Below are 15432 nucleotides of genomic sequence, written 5' to 3'. Positions count from 1 at the left end.
TGCTGGCACCAGGATTTTGAAGGCCCTTGGGCATGGCACCATTCAATGCTACCCTGACCTGGAAGAAGCAGAACATGCACACAGAGAATCCTTATAAGCTGCGTCTGCTTTACTTGTATACTCTGCATATTGCACACCCAAGTGGCAATGATTCCATTCTTAGATCTATGGGCCCTCTGCTGTCTCGTGTACTGCATCAGTTGGGGACTTGGGGCCTATGGCACCTGTGTGAGGCCAAAATTTCGCACACACATCCCAGCTCCAGCCCTCACACTGCCTTCTCAAAGGTAAGGAGCTGCCTAGGCAGGGTCCTAGAGCCCTCGCATCTCCTTCCCAAAGCTGGGAAAGCACTAACTAGGCTTTGGGAAGGAGAAGGGAGCACTTTAGGACCCTGCCAAAGCCTCATGCCTCCTTCCCAAAGCCCAGCACCTAATCTACAGGGCTCTGAGATGGTGCCCTTGGCTCAGTGCCCATTGTGTGCACACTGCTCCCACAGCCCTAAATCTGCCCTGACTGCTTTGTTGTTGACTTGAATCAAATCTTTGGGAGGCCTTAACCTTTACACATACCAGTATCTATAAAAATACAGTGAATACCAGGTTATGCAAATGAACAACACACACCACGAAGTCTTTCTGCGTCTTAATAAGGGTGAAGGGTAATTACACTTTCTTTAATTGATTAGCAGCTAATAAATTAGGATGCTATTCCCAGGGGAGAAATCCTTAATTTGCAGCCAGTAAGAGGAGTTTTATAAAACAGATGTTCCAAATGAGAAGGACATATTGAAGCAATACCTTCAAACTCTTCCAGTTTAAAAGTACTTTAAAGGGAGAAGTATATACTTTAATCTCTCATCAACAGCTACTCTCATTGAGCCACACATATGCATTTTAATCAAGGGGTGGAAACTTAACAGTAATTTCAAAATATGCAGGTCCAAAAGTTGTACACCATTTTAAGCACAATACATGCACTTAACTGGGCCAATGGGGTGGGGGTGGAGATTTGCAACTGAGTCATTTGTGGGGAAATATTCTGCAAGCGATCTAACTGTCAAGAATTTTCAATTCAGTCAACTGCTGCCATTTGTACTATGATGTGCAGATCTCTAAATCATCCTGTAAATGCATATTTTTTTTTTGAAAAAAGAGTTTATAGAATCTGGTGTTAAGGACTCCCATGCCTACACTGAGAGGCATCACATTCCATTTCTTTTTGTTTTAGTTCATTTTCTTTTTTAATAATAATATTTTTTATTAAATTTATTAAATTATCAAATATCACATTTTAAATTAAGCATCTTTTATTATACCTTGCATTCATTGACTTCCCTTCCTCCCCTTTCCAAGGTTCATTTAACTTTTCCACCATTCCTGCATATTTTAATATATCCATCTAATTTAATTTCCCTATCTTACATCATTTCAAAATGTTATACTGTTGAATTACTTTAATACTGCTAGCATTTTTAACTGTGCACAATTATTTTTAATATACTCGACAAAACATTTCCACCCCTCTTTAAATACATGTTCTTCTTGCTCTTATTCTACTTGTTAGACCTGCTAATTCTGCAAAATTGAAGTTATGAATTTTCAAGATTTTTTAAAAATCACAAATTGCTGTAACATGTGATCAACCGAATTTAAGAATGGATAAGTGAGAAACTGAGATAATCGAAATTGGCAGCTCCTTCTACTCCTCACCACAGCCAAAGCCCAAATATGGAGGGGGGGGGCAGGCGTGATTCTTGAAGATATTAAGAGCTTTAGAAAAGCTATGTGACTAACCTAATGGTGCTTTAGAAGATAATGTTTCGGAATTATCTCACTTGCATGTGCCTTCTGAGGCATGGTTGGTGGCTACGTACAAGAGGACCTTCTCTGTGCAGGTGCCAAACCCATATGTGAAACGCTTCTTCCCATGAGGATGTTATATTTTATTGAGTAGCACGGGAAACTGCTTTATACTGCATCAAACTATTTTCCAGAACTCTCTCAAAACCCTACCTGGAGATGCCAAGTATATTTCTCTTTAACATGCTTCCATTTTTTGTTGTTGTTTCATTTATGGTAGTTTATTGAGAGTTCAATTTGGCTATTTGTGATCTTGCTCTTTTTTGCTGCTTTTAGCCTGGTAGCTGTGTTTTAACGATGGATTACTGTTATGTTTATGATTCATTTTTATTTTGTAAGCTGCTTGAAGTGGGGTATTTATAAATTTGTGTATAAATATCAAATAAACATTCCAGTAGCAAAGGATTGTTTTAGATGTGCAAGCCACCACACCATCTTTTTGAGTGGTGAATTATTGGAGCAGATCAAAAATTTTGGTGACGTCCCAGAGATCAGTCCTAATATCACTTTTCAGAGTACACTGAGCAGCATGTGTGGGAATATGTGCAAGCTCTCATAAATTGTATGCACAACACAGTGCAGTTTTCCTTCACTGTAAGCCAGTTAGGCAGTAAGGAGGAGTCCAATACACCTTCCCAGCCAACATCTTTCTACTTTTTCAAAAGGTTGTAAGATTGTGTTTACATTCTAGACTTAAACAGGTTTCAGTGACATTCCATCTTCACAGGGAATACTGAGAACTGTGGTTCTGTGTGGATGGATCAAACTTCAACAGCATACGCTTAGCATCCTTCACTACAATTCCCACTTTAAGAGCTGTTATGACAATGGAACAGACTCCCTCAGAAGGTGGTGGACTCTCCATCCAAGGTTTGTAAACAGAGGTTGGATGGCCATCTGTCAGGAATTATTTAGCTGTGATTCACACATAGCAGGGGGCTACACTACATGAGCATGGGGCCCCTGTCAATTCTACAATTGTATGATTTGTTGTGCAGACATATTACAAATGTCAAAACCACTTTGCTCTGTAGATTGTAATTCATGGATTGACACCAACGCTAGTCCTACTCAGAGAAGACCTATTGAAGTTAATGAACTTACCTAGGTCAATTAATTCCAGTGGATTTACTCTGAGTAAAATTCTATTGCATACAATTTCCCAAAATGAGAGTAAGAATGGTGATACTGGGTGATGTCTAATGACACATGAGTAGAATGGGACTTCTCCTTCTCTCTCCCTTCCACCTCCCTGAATCCAGCAAATTTGCTCCATAAGGTCCTCCAAGGGAAGAGACAATCTATTCCACCAACAGGGTCCATTCCACTGGCAGATGGACACTACTGGATTTCATCAATGAAGTTGTATAAAAATAAAAGCATGTACTTTTCCGTACAATGATTATTTAATCCAAAGTAATTCCCGAGACAGAAGGCAGGCCAGCTGTATTCTGCAAACCTGACACCAGTAGGTTGAGGATCAGTGAGCCACAGAAAGCTTCTGATCTATCCCATGCTCTCTAAGGATGCAATGTGGCAGCTCAATGACATGCCCCATCTCCTCCAGACGGGTCTCTGGGATCTTGAACACACAGCTAGTTAGTGAAACACTGCTGCTGGGATTCTGCCTCAGCGCAGGCGGCAGTTGCAATTCTGTTTGAACAGACAGAGCAAACACAGGCAGATCACGCACTACAAAAACAACTCGGGCACCTGTTGCTTCCAGATAATAGACTAGGAATCAGATGCATGGAGATACTGTACTACTGGACCAGAGGGGCAGCATGTGAGCTTGAGGGTCCAATTCATAAGAGCTTTAAAGAAGAGCCATAATATATTCTAATGTGAGGAGTGCTTTCTTACGTATGTATAAATTAAATTAAGTCATGAAATAGGATTTGGAAATATTTTTGGGCCAGAACGGCGGCTTATCCATTTGAGAGAAACACAAAAGCCTGAACTCATATAGTGCAGGGTGACTCCATTAAAGCCTGTAGGTCTACTTTAATATTTTGAACTGCTATCAGAATGTATGGCAATTTCAGCACTGTGCAGCTTTTGTTAGGCATATTCCCTAACATTTTTTGTAGTAAAATTTCATCAAATACATGAATAATCTTTGAGTGGATTCAGGAATTGGCTTGGATCCTGAGTTACCCTTCTGTTCATCAAAGGGCATTTGATCCAGTGGAAGCTCCTGCTGGGAGGAGTGAGGTGGGACAGGCAGTTCTTGCTCATTTCACCATTGCCACTACACTCCCTCCCTTGCTCTCCTGGGATTTTTGGCAGCCATGGGAGACAGTGATAAAAATTGTCCCCCATCCTAACATTCAGATTTAATGTTCAAACCTTCCCCATAAATGAAAATACCCAGTTTTTCTTTATTTCCACACACAAATCAACCATAATATATTTATGTCTTTCACACATAGATTATATATTTTTTAATGTCTTTCACACATAGATTATATAAGCAGTGCACCCACTAACTAAAGCCAGTTTGGCAGAAGACATTCCAAAAAGCAGCCTAGGTGGAAATAGGTGCTAGTTCATGCGTAGGCGTATGAAATTTAAAATTAGCAGCTGGGACAAACTTAGCAGCTGAGAGACAAATACGAAAAAAAGAAAAGAAAGAAATTCCCGATTCTTCTATGGAATGTGTAGTCAAGAGTAGTGGGAATCAAAAGTTACATTCTGACAATAAATGGTTAGTCTTCATTTTCAAAAATTGCCATTTCTTCAAAGGCACTTTTGCCAATTAGTTTGCAATCCTATACCTACTTATTCGGGAGTAAGCCCCACAGACATCAGTAGAACTTACTTCTGCATAGAGATCTACAGGATTGTTTTGTTAATATCTCAGAAATAGCTTGGTGATGCATAATTATATAAACTGCACCCTACATTCCACCCAGCACCCAAGGAAAAAAATGAGAAAGGACAAAGCAAAGTTATGTACATTTATGTGGAAGTAAGCCCTAATATGTTAAGTGGGATTTACTCGCAGTATGTATAAGTGTGCATAAGACTGCAGTATTTCTAAAACACACACACACACACACACACACACACACACAAGCACTGAACATTAGTTTGACCAATGAATACTACCAGGATCCAGTTCCCCATAGACCCATATAAGGCAAGATCCCCCTATTTTTCTTTAATAGATCACAATTGCTTATACTGCATGGAAGAAAACTTCCTGAGGTCCTCCAACTTTAGGAGGTAGCATGGCATAAATTATGGAGAAAATCAGTTGGAACAGAGAGTCTCAAAAGTACACCAGAGCACATGGGACTCACCACACAGTCCTTTGGATTTCTCCCACAGTTGAAAAAATAGGAAAACTCACAAGCTAAGCCTCTATTAGGCTGTAGGGTTGTTACTTTTAAAAAAACAAAACCCACCTAAAATTGTTACCATACATTTTTCTGTGAATGTTATCAAGACATGTAACATAAGCAAATATTCTAAACATTTTTGGTGACTCTTTAACCACCATCCATTATCTTACCTTTGCAGCAACTGATGAGTTGGGTTTCTCCAGCAAGTCCCATAGTTTTTTCCTTTTCTCTGGGCAGCAGGCATTGTCAAACTCTTCCCCTTCTCTTTCTCTCAGTGTCTCTGCCTCTCTCCTTAGCTCTTCATTCATTTGCTCTTTCTTCTGATGGTATCTTGCCTGGCAACAAGATTCTAAGTATATCTCATCAATCCCCCAGTAGTCTAGCTCTTGGCCAAAAGAGAGGGCACACATTTCCTCCATCATGTGTAGTTTCCCCGTCCTGTAGAAATTCAAAATGGAGGTGAAAGCACCCGGGTGTCTATCAAAGAAATATTCATTCTCACTGAGATTATAGTCATCACACACTTCTAGTAAGCACTCATTTGTATTGCAGTCTCTAAGCTTCCCTAAGCGTGTTCGTGGAAGTCTATCTAAAGTCCTCCATAGAACTTCATGGTTGAGCCCCCCTACATTGATTTTGACTCTCCTTGAACATGCTTTGCTCCGGATTATTTCCACTGGTTCTGGTGGAAGGGACTGGGTAGACCTTGAAGATTTTTTGTTTATCCCTGGAGGAGCCCTTTCGGCCATCCTGACAAGGAAGCAGCAGCAACGCCAGAGTCTTTAGGGGAGAAGCACAAGTAAGGTTGGGTCAGGTTGGGTCCTCTTCAAATAGGGTCCTCCATTTCTGAAGCTGAAAGAAAAATAAAGCCATGGCTTAGGATACTGTAAAATATTGTAGCAATTTACAATGCTGCAATGAAGGCAGAAGGTTTCACAGGAGGTTCCACCTTTGGTAGCATGCTTATGTGCTTATAGATGCTACATAAATTTTACGGTCGCTGTAGAATGTTATAGTAGCCCCAGCTGAGAACACATCATGAATGGCAAGTTGGAAGTTCTCAATTTCATGGTTTATTAATCCAATACTAATGAGGAATGAGGTTCTGTGGGTGTGTTCCTTCCACTACAAGGTTTGCATTACTGTACCATATTTAGTTGGGAAACTAATCTGCAATCTGGTAAAATTCTGCAACTCCCTCCTACCCACTAAAACCAGTATTTCTAAAGTCAAAAGCTTCCCACACAGTCCTTGGGTGAATTGTTTGTTTGCAAAGGCTCTGTGGAACTTCTGGGTGTGTGCGCGCGCGCATGCATGTGCGTGTGTGTGCAAATGCATTGACTGCACAACTGAGTTCCCCATGGGGAACATGATAGCACCACCATTCCCTGCAGAAAGCAGGGCTGAACTCACCACCATTAGATGGGGGCAGCAAATTCAATCCTGCTGGACTGGCTGCCCAAAGGTCCCCACAGGGAACCTGAACATGCAGTCAATCCCTGCAGAAAACATCTCTGCAAACCCTATGCTTGGTGCTTTGCTGAGCACAGCACTGACAAAGCCCCTTGCACTGTTTTTGCCCGGGATCTAAAGATATTTAGTGATGGCACCAGGCAAAAAAGACCCATTCTTGTGTTGCGTGCATGCACTCTCACACACATGTCCCCATAAAATGTGAACTTCTTGTGGTATAAATGGCTAATTTGGGAGTTCTTCTTTTTCAGAAGGCATAAAATTTGAGGAATAAACTCACAGATATTCCTTGTTTTTTGTCTTTGAAATACACACCTATTACAAATGTTTGGCTAATATCAGTTAATTGAAAGAACATTGGGCAAAATTATTTTACTTGTCCACACAAAAGAGTGCCAAGTTGTTTTGAAACACACAAATTAGGTAATAATTATGTTTCTTTTACTATGACAAGCCTTTTCTGTTTCATTATGTGAAGAAATAAATTCCATTCCTCTTAAGACTAGCACGGATTGCCCTTAATCAATAATGACAAGGAAATTGCTTTAAATCACATTTATCTTATATTTCTTTTCAGAAGAATAGATAATTTATTTGCACTTGTGAGAACAGATGGAAAAAGCGATATTGCAAAACTCACTTATCTTCTTTGCAGTGAGCCATCAAATACAAATATCATTAGCAGCTTTATCATCACCTGCAATAATTGCAAAGTCATAAGTCACAAAGGTTCTGGCTTTTCACTTTTTAAAGAATTTATCCATCAGCTCTGCATCTACCCTGAATTGCAAGGTAAAACAGGGTGATTCAGGGAAGGTTCCCATGTTGGACCGTGCCATTAATAGGACATATTGAGTCAGAACATGAGTTACTCTGTGGCCTCAGCTGTCCAAAAAACCAGATGACTGTTCCCAACCCTCCCACCCCACTCTACCACACAGAAATGAAACCACACTGGATAGCGCTCAAGAGAATGTGGGAGAGAGGTGTGTGTGGTGTGCATACTATTTTGATGGACAGATCTAGTTTTAATCACATTGAATTATTTCCCCAGGGCACTCCTGCCACAGTGATTTGGGTGTGGAATTTGGGTTCGGGATTAAAATTGAGTTTGTTTTTTATGTGGATCTATGCCTTCCCCTGAGCAAGTAAATTGAGAGGTTTCCTTCTTCTAGGGAGAAGAGTATCTCCAAAATTCCATGTTGGCTGGCAAAAGTCCACCTCCCATGAACAAACCTTGGGGTAACAGGGTGCTTATGGGGTGGTGGTGCCGTTTTTTGACAATAGTCTTTCTCTAGGATCTATTATGCTTTCCTCCCACCTCCTCACCCCCAGTGCAAGTCATGCCCCCAGAAGAAGAGACTATTTCCCCCAAAACTTCTGGTGCTGGTGATATTTCCCATACCCCAATATTTTCTGGAGAACCATGGACCCATGCTCTTTTTGGCACGCCCACCTCTATGATCCCTATTGCACCCACCCAAAGCAGTAAAGTCTGCCCTTGTAGGAGATCAATTCATTTAACATTCTGAAATTTGGTAGCTTTCATCCCCCAAGAAAAGGTGACCAAGCCTCCTAGTTGCATCCAATTCTGGCAGAAAATGTGTTGTCCCGCATCAAAGTCATTGAATGTATTTGCCCACAATTTGGCAGGGGTTATAGAGATTCTAGAGATTTGCTCTCCCTGCAAATTTTAACCACTTGTGTGAAAAGCACACACACACATGAGAGAGAGAGAGAGAGAGAGAGAGAGAGAGAGAGAGAGAGTTAGTTTATAGTGAACAGGGGAGGGGACTTGGTTTTTAACAGATATAATTGAGCCCCCAGTAATGGGTCAAATTAGTAAGACACAGAACACCTCTGAACAGTCTGTTTTCCAAAATTAAAGATACAAGTTGAATCTTGAGACCAGTACACACCTTTAGTATTCTGCATTACACTATGAAACTCATTTGTGACAACCTTTTATGGCAAACAGAAAATCTGTCAAACCAAAGCACCTAAGTATACAGAGAACATAATTCTACAATATTGATCTTCACTCATTCATTCCTGACCCTTGACAACATCACTTGAGAAAATAAATGTCACAGGACTCAAAAACAGCAAGAATGTTCATCCTTCCTCCAATCACTCTCTCATTTATGATTGCCCTTGTGTGTAATTTGAAAATACGTTTCCTTGAGTTTATAGATTTTAAATTATTTTCTCATTCTGTCGGTAAAGGCTCCTATGGCATCTTTCTACTTTTAGTTTATTTGATGTACTGTAATCTAGTTTCAGATGCTGTCATAACAATGAGTCATGCTTTGTAAAGCTTTAAAATGATCTTTTGCTGCTTGGCTAACTGGTTCCTTGTCACAGCTCATTGCTAATACTTGCCTTTTCATCTGACAACTGTGGGCTACCTTCCCAAAAATCGCTTCTAGTACACCCCTCTTCAGCATTACTTATTTCTCCCTCAGCTGACATAAAACATTATAGAAGATCTGACTTTTTGGAGCCAAATGTGTTAAATATTACTAAGGGCAAAGTTACTGTATTGTAAGCTCCTTAGGGCACAGGCCTTTCATTCTTGTTCATTCTAACAGCACCATGTACATACTGTACTTTAGATGGTGACTTATATTGGGGTGTGCACTGACTTTGGATGAATCCAGAACTGAAGCAGCCAACTTTGAACAGATTTTCAAATCTGTCCAAAATGAATCAGGATCTTTCTGAAGTACCTTGAACCAAAGCAGGGACCTCTGAAGTACTTTGGGCAGTGGCGTAGCGTGGGTTGTCAGCACCCGGGGCAAGGCAAGTAATTTGCGCCCCCTAACCCTGGATTTGCGCCCCCTAACCCTGTCCCTAACCCTAACCCCCAGATGTTGCGCCCGGTGCGGACGGCACCCCCTGCACCCCCCACGCTACGCCACTGACTTTGGGGAGTTGGAAATTAAAAAAACAAAAAACAAAACACCACTGGTGATAATGTTACAAAAATTGGAACATTTCCCTCCAAGCTTCCCATATAAGGAAACTCTTTGGTGACTGACTGGTATTGGTGCTAATCAGAGGAAAGGATTTTACCAGAGTTCCCCAATTACTTTGTGCTGGTTGGTGAGTGGAGCTAGCCGGAGCAGGAGCCCCTTGTATATGGCCAATATGGCATTTAAAAATTGCTTTGTCAAAAATGTATACAGTATAATTTATGTCAAAACTTTAGAGACAGAGCACAGCCACAACTGATGCACATGGAGTAGGGGGTAAAATTAAATGTTCTGTAGTTTTTAAAGCAACCTGCTCATTCAAAACCAATACATCAGTGTGCAAGTTTTCTCCTCAGAGTATTAATATTCTGTTTGCAAAGAATCTTTGCACTCTTACTTACAACTAAGCTCCACTAAACATACTGGCACTTACTTCTAAATAAGTATACACAGGGTTGGCTTGTCAGTCTACCAGCACAGTCAGAAGGTGTGTGGTCCACAATGGATACATCACATTGAGGCTATTGCCTGGGTCATTTTCCTCTTCCTCATGACTATTTTTCCAGTTGCAATGCTACTAATTATGCATTTTCTTCTTTGCACTGAAAAGTTTTGCTTCACTTTATACTTACGCCAGCTGCACTTCAAATCCTTTTCCAATAAAGTTATTATAAAGACCCAAGGACAAGGCTGGGGGACTTGGCCCCTAGATGCTGTTGGACCCCAATCCTATCAGCCCTAGCTAGTAAAGTTGTAGTCCAAGAACACCTAGGACAGCCACGGCTTCTCCATCCCTGCTCTAAGCTTCACTCTTCATGACGCAGCAGAGCACATTTTCCTGAACCCACTACTCAAACGCAAGTGTACAAGTGATAAAACATGTTATTTTCTTCCAATGGAAGCTTGAAGTGATTTGGCATAAGGGGCCTGAGCAAGCCTGACAAAAAATATGTGTGCTAAAAAAAAAAGGAGGGGTATCTGTGTAAGCGGACTGTCCCGTTGTACCATTTCTCATCAGTTTAGAAGACCGTCAACCCCACAGAATCCATCGTCTTTTCTGCAGCCATCCAGTTAACTACGCAACTCCATAACTGTGTATGGGCAAGCACCGCATACAGCAGTTTGAAAGTACCTGTCAGGTTTAATAGCAAGAGCAGAGAAAGAAGGTTTAGTCTAAGAGTGACCTTTAAGTCCCTTGGCTCTTAAATGTGGAATGTGATTAAGTTCCAGAAGCTTAAAACGGCCCAGTTATCATCAGCAAACCATATCATATCTATACCCACAAGGGACTTTTCATTTCAACTGCAGTCTTCCAAATATCAGAAAAAATATTATTGTGCAATCATTATTATTAGTAATAGTAAATCAATGTTAAATTGGCCCAATATATATTAAGTGCAGATGAGCTGATTTGTTTATTATGAGTACCCATAAATGGAATCTGCAAGATAATGTTTCAGTGTGGAATGTATGGATTTAGGTTTCTGGCCAACCATCTATGTCTTTTTCCAGGATACACCATTATACACACAGCCTACTTATCTATTTCCCCCCTATAGTTAGTCAGCATATTACCCACGGAGCATGCTTAACTCTCAGTGGACTGTTTTCAGTCCCTTTCTTAGGTGTCTACTTCCAAAGATGTTTGCACTTCTGAAAATCTTGGGATTCCAGCAAGCATGCTTATACCCTCTTTGTTATGACTACAAAAGGATTCATGAGGCTAAATAAATTTGCTTTTCTTATATAATGTATATCATTATGTGCACACACACATAGGTGTTTGCTTTTTACAGCAGTATACAGAAGAAAACAAAAGCTCTATGAACACTTACTGATCATTCTAGGTTTTAGGTCTTTATATATCTATTCACATACATATAGTGATGTATATTTGTCTATATTATTTTAAGAACCCTTAACACCGATCCAATTTTATTTTTTCATGAGAAACTATCTTACAGTATTCTTAGGCCCTGTATAGACAGCACATACAATAAAGTAGATGTAGATACCAGCAACAAGAACAAAAGTGAACACTGTTTCCATTCAGAGTACTGCAACAAGCTAAGATGTTTTCTATAATTTGCACTACAAATGCAACAAGTTTTAATGGTGTTATCTCACTATGCCAAGCACATACTAGAAGGATAAATGTCATTGGCCATGAAGAATTAATATTTATTCTGCTATGATGCCAAACCCACATGGGAGAACAAGAGATTAATAACAGTCAAATTTTGAAGTATTATGGTGGATCTTTCCTACTCAAATTTCTAAGCATTGAAGCTGCAGATGTTCTACTCAGTCAAGCTAGTAATACCTCTATGTGGCTTTCTGAATCAACTGGTTATTTTCAATTCTGTGACTTTTAAAGACAAGGGCAAAGTATCATGACCTGAAAGATGTGGGTTGATGCCATGTGATGTAGATTCCAAGCCAAAACACCACAAATACAAGCATCATATTTGGAAGTAATAACAAATACATAAACCGCAACGCTTTAATGCATGCACATGCATTAGAGGGAGCCACTGCCATGTCTGCTGAGCATAGTGTTGTTTTAAAAAGTTAAAATAGTAGAGTCCCTAATCCAAAGCATCTTCTATGTTATTAGGTATAAGGAATACATTATTAAGAAATCTCTCAAGGTATCTGTAGCTTAACATCCAAAAGAGAACTACAACCTCTGTCTGATGCAATGGGTTCAAGTAATGGTGAGCTCTACAGACGTTTTTATAGTATTCTTTCCTAATGAAGAAAACATAAAGTAGAATGCTGAATAGTTCCTGGCTAAAAAAGTTTGTAAAATATTATTACACCAGGGATGGACACACTCTAAGAAACTGAGTATAAAAATTAAGTAACACACCAGGAAGCACAAGCTATTTAATCATAGTTGGAAACAAAGGAGAGCTCCCTTTAAATGTGTTTCTCCCTCCTTGCTTTTGAATTCCAAGTGCAAGATGTTAATTAAACTTTTAAGAACAGTGCAAACATAAATAAATGCATGCACAGGCATCATGAATGCACCATCAAGCTAAAAGATGTTTAAAATGCTTAAGCTAATGGAGAGATGCTTAGAGGTGCAACCCTCTTGTACAGCATCATCACCCCCCCCCCCATGTTGATGGAGAGACACTTAACTTTCTTTTTGGAGAATAAGGCAGAAGAAAGTTCAGGTTGTACTGTACACGAGAACAACCCCCATCAAATAGAGGAAGACTGGTGTCCTTAGCGCACTGAATAAGGCTGCTGAAAACAAGCGACAGCATGAGGAAGGCAGGGAACAGCTTAAGGAGAAATTGGATTCGTTTGGTATAATAATGTTTGGGCTGTATGCCATGGGTGTAGCCAGGATTTTTGTTGGGGGGCAGGCCTTTTGTTAGGGGTGCAGAACCTCAGTTTGCTATGTATTTATATTTATTTTTATTGATTGGGGGGGGCAGCTGCCCCTCCGTGCCCCCCCCCCAGCTATGCTCAGGCTGCACACCTCACTGTTCTGATAAAAGTCTTTTCCATATTCGTCAGTTTAAAAAAAGTCAGGGAGTTAGAATCACGCTGACCTTACAATCATCATTAGCTAATTGTGTGGTTTGATTTTGCTGTCTCTGAAGTCAGCAATCAACAAACTACGGTCAAGAGATTGGGCCATGTTTTGAGCAGGAGTTCAGGGCAGACCTTTTTTCCTTACTTTGCCTGATGCTGAGCTGGAAGTCAGAGGAGCCTGACAAACTTGAGCAAAGTCTGCCTGTTTTAGCAGCAAAGCTCTCTTGAGTATCCAGCAGGTCTCACCCTTAAGGCGCCTGCCCAGCTCTGCTGCTATTCTCCTCCTTTTAAACTGACCCTGGCGGCTTTTCAGCATTACAGGATAGGATTATTGACTGAAATCTGTTTCTCTTAGTGGTAAGGGCTTGATGGCTGTTTGTTTGCAAAGTGACCCGACTGCCTCTTGGCAATGTTAAGGGCTGCCTTCAGAGGTGGTGGGGAAACAAGCAACCACCCAAATTCATTCATTTCAGCACTGATGTGGCAGCTGGAGTTTGGGTGGCAAGTTAAAATATTCAAGAAACTGTAAATGCATTGTTTATTTTTATCTTAATCATTATGTAACTTAATTTGAATGAAGTCCAGGAGGTACTATAAATATGGACAGTACGTACATAAGCTGTATGCACAGACTTACTTGTACCCAGTGTTTAAATATATCAAGCTGCTTGACAGCTTTCATATTGTTTATATAAAAGATGCCCCACTGCACAGGTGAGCATGTACATCTCTTTTTTAAAAAAGCCCCAACTCACAAAACCTCCACTACACAACTGTACAACTATGTGTTTGAATATACTTAACACCTTTATGACTTTTTCAAAACCACCTTGGTTTAAAGGGGCGGGGGAGGAAGCAGCCAAACTGTCTTTTTAAAATTCAGGCTTTTCAGGCTATCATCAGGTTACTCCAGTCAAGCCATGGGGCGGGGGGAGGGAGGGGAGTGCAATGTGTGTTTCAGTATGATCCTCTACGAGGGGCTGCTCTCCTGTTTTTGACAGCTCAAGAAGCATAATGAACATGCACTCCACAGTTTGTCCAAGTGTGCACATTACGTTACAAAATCGCTTCAATCCATCCATCCACAAGCAGTCATTCAGGAGGCATGTGGGTTATTCATAAAAAAACAACCCCGTTTCTGTACATGGAAACAGCCTCCCTCTTCCCCGCCTCCAAACCCCTCCACAACCACCACTTTTTTCTGCTCATTAACCAAGAGAGCCCCCCTACCCCACCCCCTTCCTTACAAATATTTTTTAAAAGCATCTCCCCTGCCCTCTGAGTCCACTTGGAGCCATATGTCAGTCTCCAACCTCCTCTGCCACTACCGGGAGCGAGGATGATTCACGAGCGAGTCTTTTCTTCGCTTTCTTTTCTTTCCAGACTCCACAATGAGGCAGAAAAGAACCCCCCTCCTCCCCTTTCCCGCTTACCTTCCTGAGACAGACCACGCTCAGCATAAACACTGGCGAGGGAAAGCACAAAGGCTCCGGAATCCCCTGCTGCCTTTCCAGAGGGGGTTGCTCTCAGGTTTCCTTTGCAAATGATCTGTTGACAATCCGCGGTGGCAGAGGCGAGAGAGGGAGAGGGAGAGATGGGTTTGTTTTGGTTCGGGAGGGGTGTGTGTGTGTGTTTCTCTCCCCCCTCTCTCTCTTGCCCCTCGCTGATGATTTCCCCCCCTTGCTCTGTATTCCTTACTCCGAATCACCATCTCCTCTGGGATGGAGAAGGAGGAGGAGGGAAAGGAGCTGGTGCTGGTGGAGGAGGAGGCTGGAGAAGGCAAAGCAAGGGGGAAGCCATCCTCGCTCGTTCACTCGCTGTCCGTCCGTGCTGCGAGCGCTGGAGGATTGCAGGAGGAGGGAGTCAAGGAATTGCTCCTCCAGCCCCACCGTAATCTCCCCTTCGCTCGCATGTGATGGGGCGGCTGGTGGCCGCCGCCGCTCCTGAGCGTTGTGTGTGTGTGTGTGTGTGTGTGTGTGTGTGTCTGCGGGTGGATGCGCCGTGCAAAGCGAGCAGCAGCCGTTTCAGCACAGCGTGGGGAAACCGACACGCTCTTTTTTCGCTCTCTCTCATACACACACCCTCTGTGCATGCACACGTTAGCGCGATCTGCTCTTCTGGGGTGCAACATTCACATCCCCAAGGGGGAAAGGGCTCTCTCGCCCCTTCGTCCCGTCAAACACAAGGGGTCCAATCACCCAAAGTCAGACACCAGCTTGATTTCACTTG

General features: G+C 41.6%; 1 protein-coding gene across 3 annotated transcripts in view; it reads right to left on the bottom strand.

Annotated features, from left to right (window-relative positions):
• KCNB2 (potassium voltage-gated channel subfamily B member 2) overlaps window positions 1-15432 on the bottom strand; it is a 251054-nt gene that overhangs the window by 148855 nt on the left and 86767 nt on the right. For 2 of the 3 annotated variants that reach the window (XR_013840511.1, XM_079983073.1), the window contains exons 1-2: window positions 14637-15231; window positions 5377-6058 (exon numbers count right to left, since the gene is read on the bottom strand). Coding sequence is in view for 2 of the 3 variants with exons in the window: in XM_079983073.1 (XP_079839199.1) it covers window positions 5377-5955 (579 nt within the window). In the remaining variant the exon portion in view is untranslated. Of the gene's footprint in view, window positions 1-5376; window positions 6059-14636; window positions 15232-15432 lie in introns of those variants that run through there. The other variant, XM_079983074.1, reaches the window with a different exon arrangement.

The sequence above is a fragment of the Podarcis cretensis genome (assembly GCF_951804945.1).
Source record: "Podarcis cretensis genome assembly, chromosome: 7".
Taxonomy (NCBI): Eukaryota; Metazoa; Chordata; class Lepidosauria; order Squamata; family Lacertidae; genus Podarcis; species Podarcis cretensis.
Note: the sequence above shows the minus strand (reverse complement) of the source record. Positions and strands in the feature narration are given on the sequence as shown.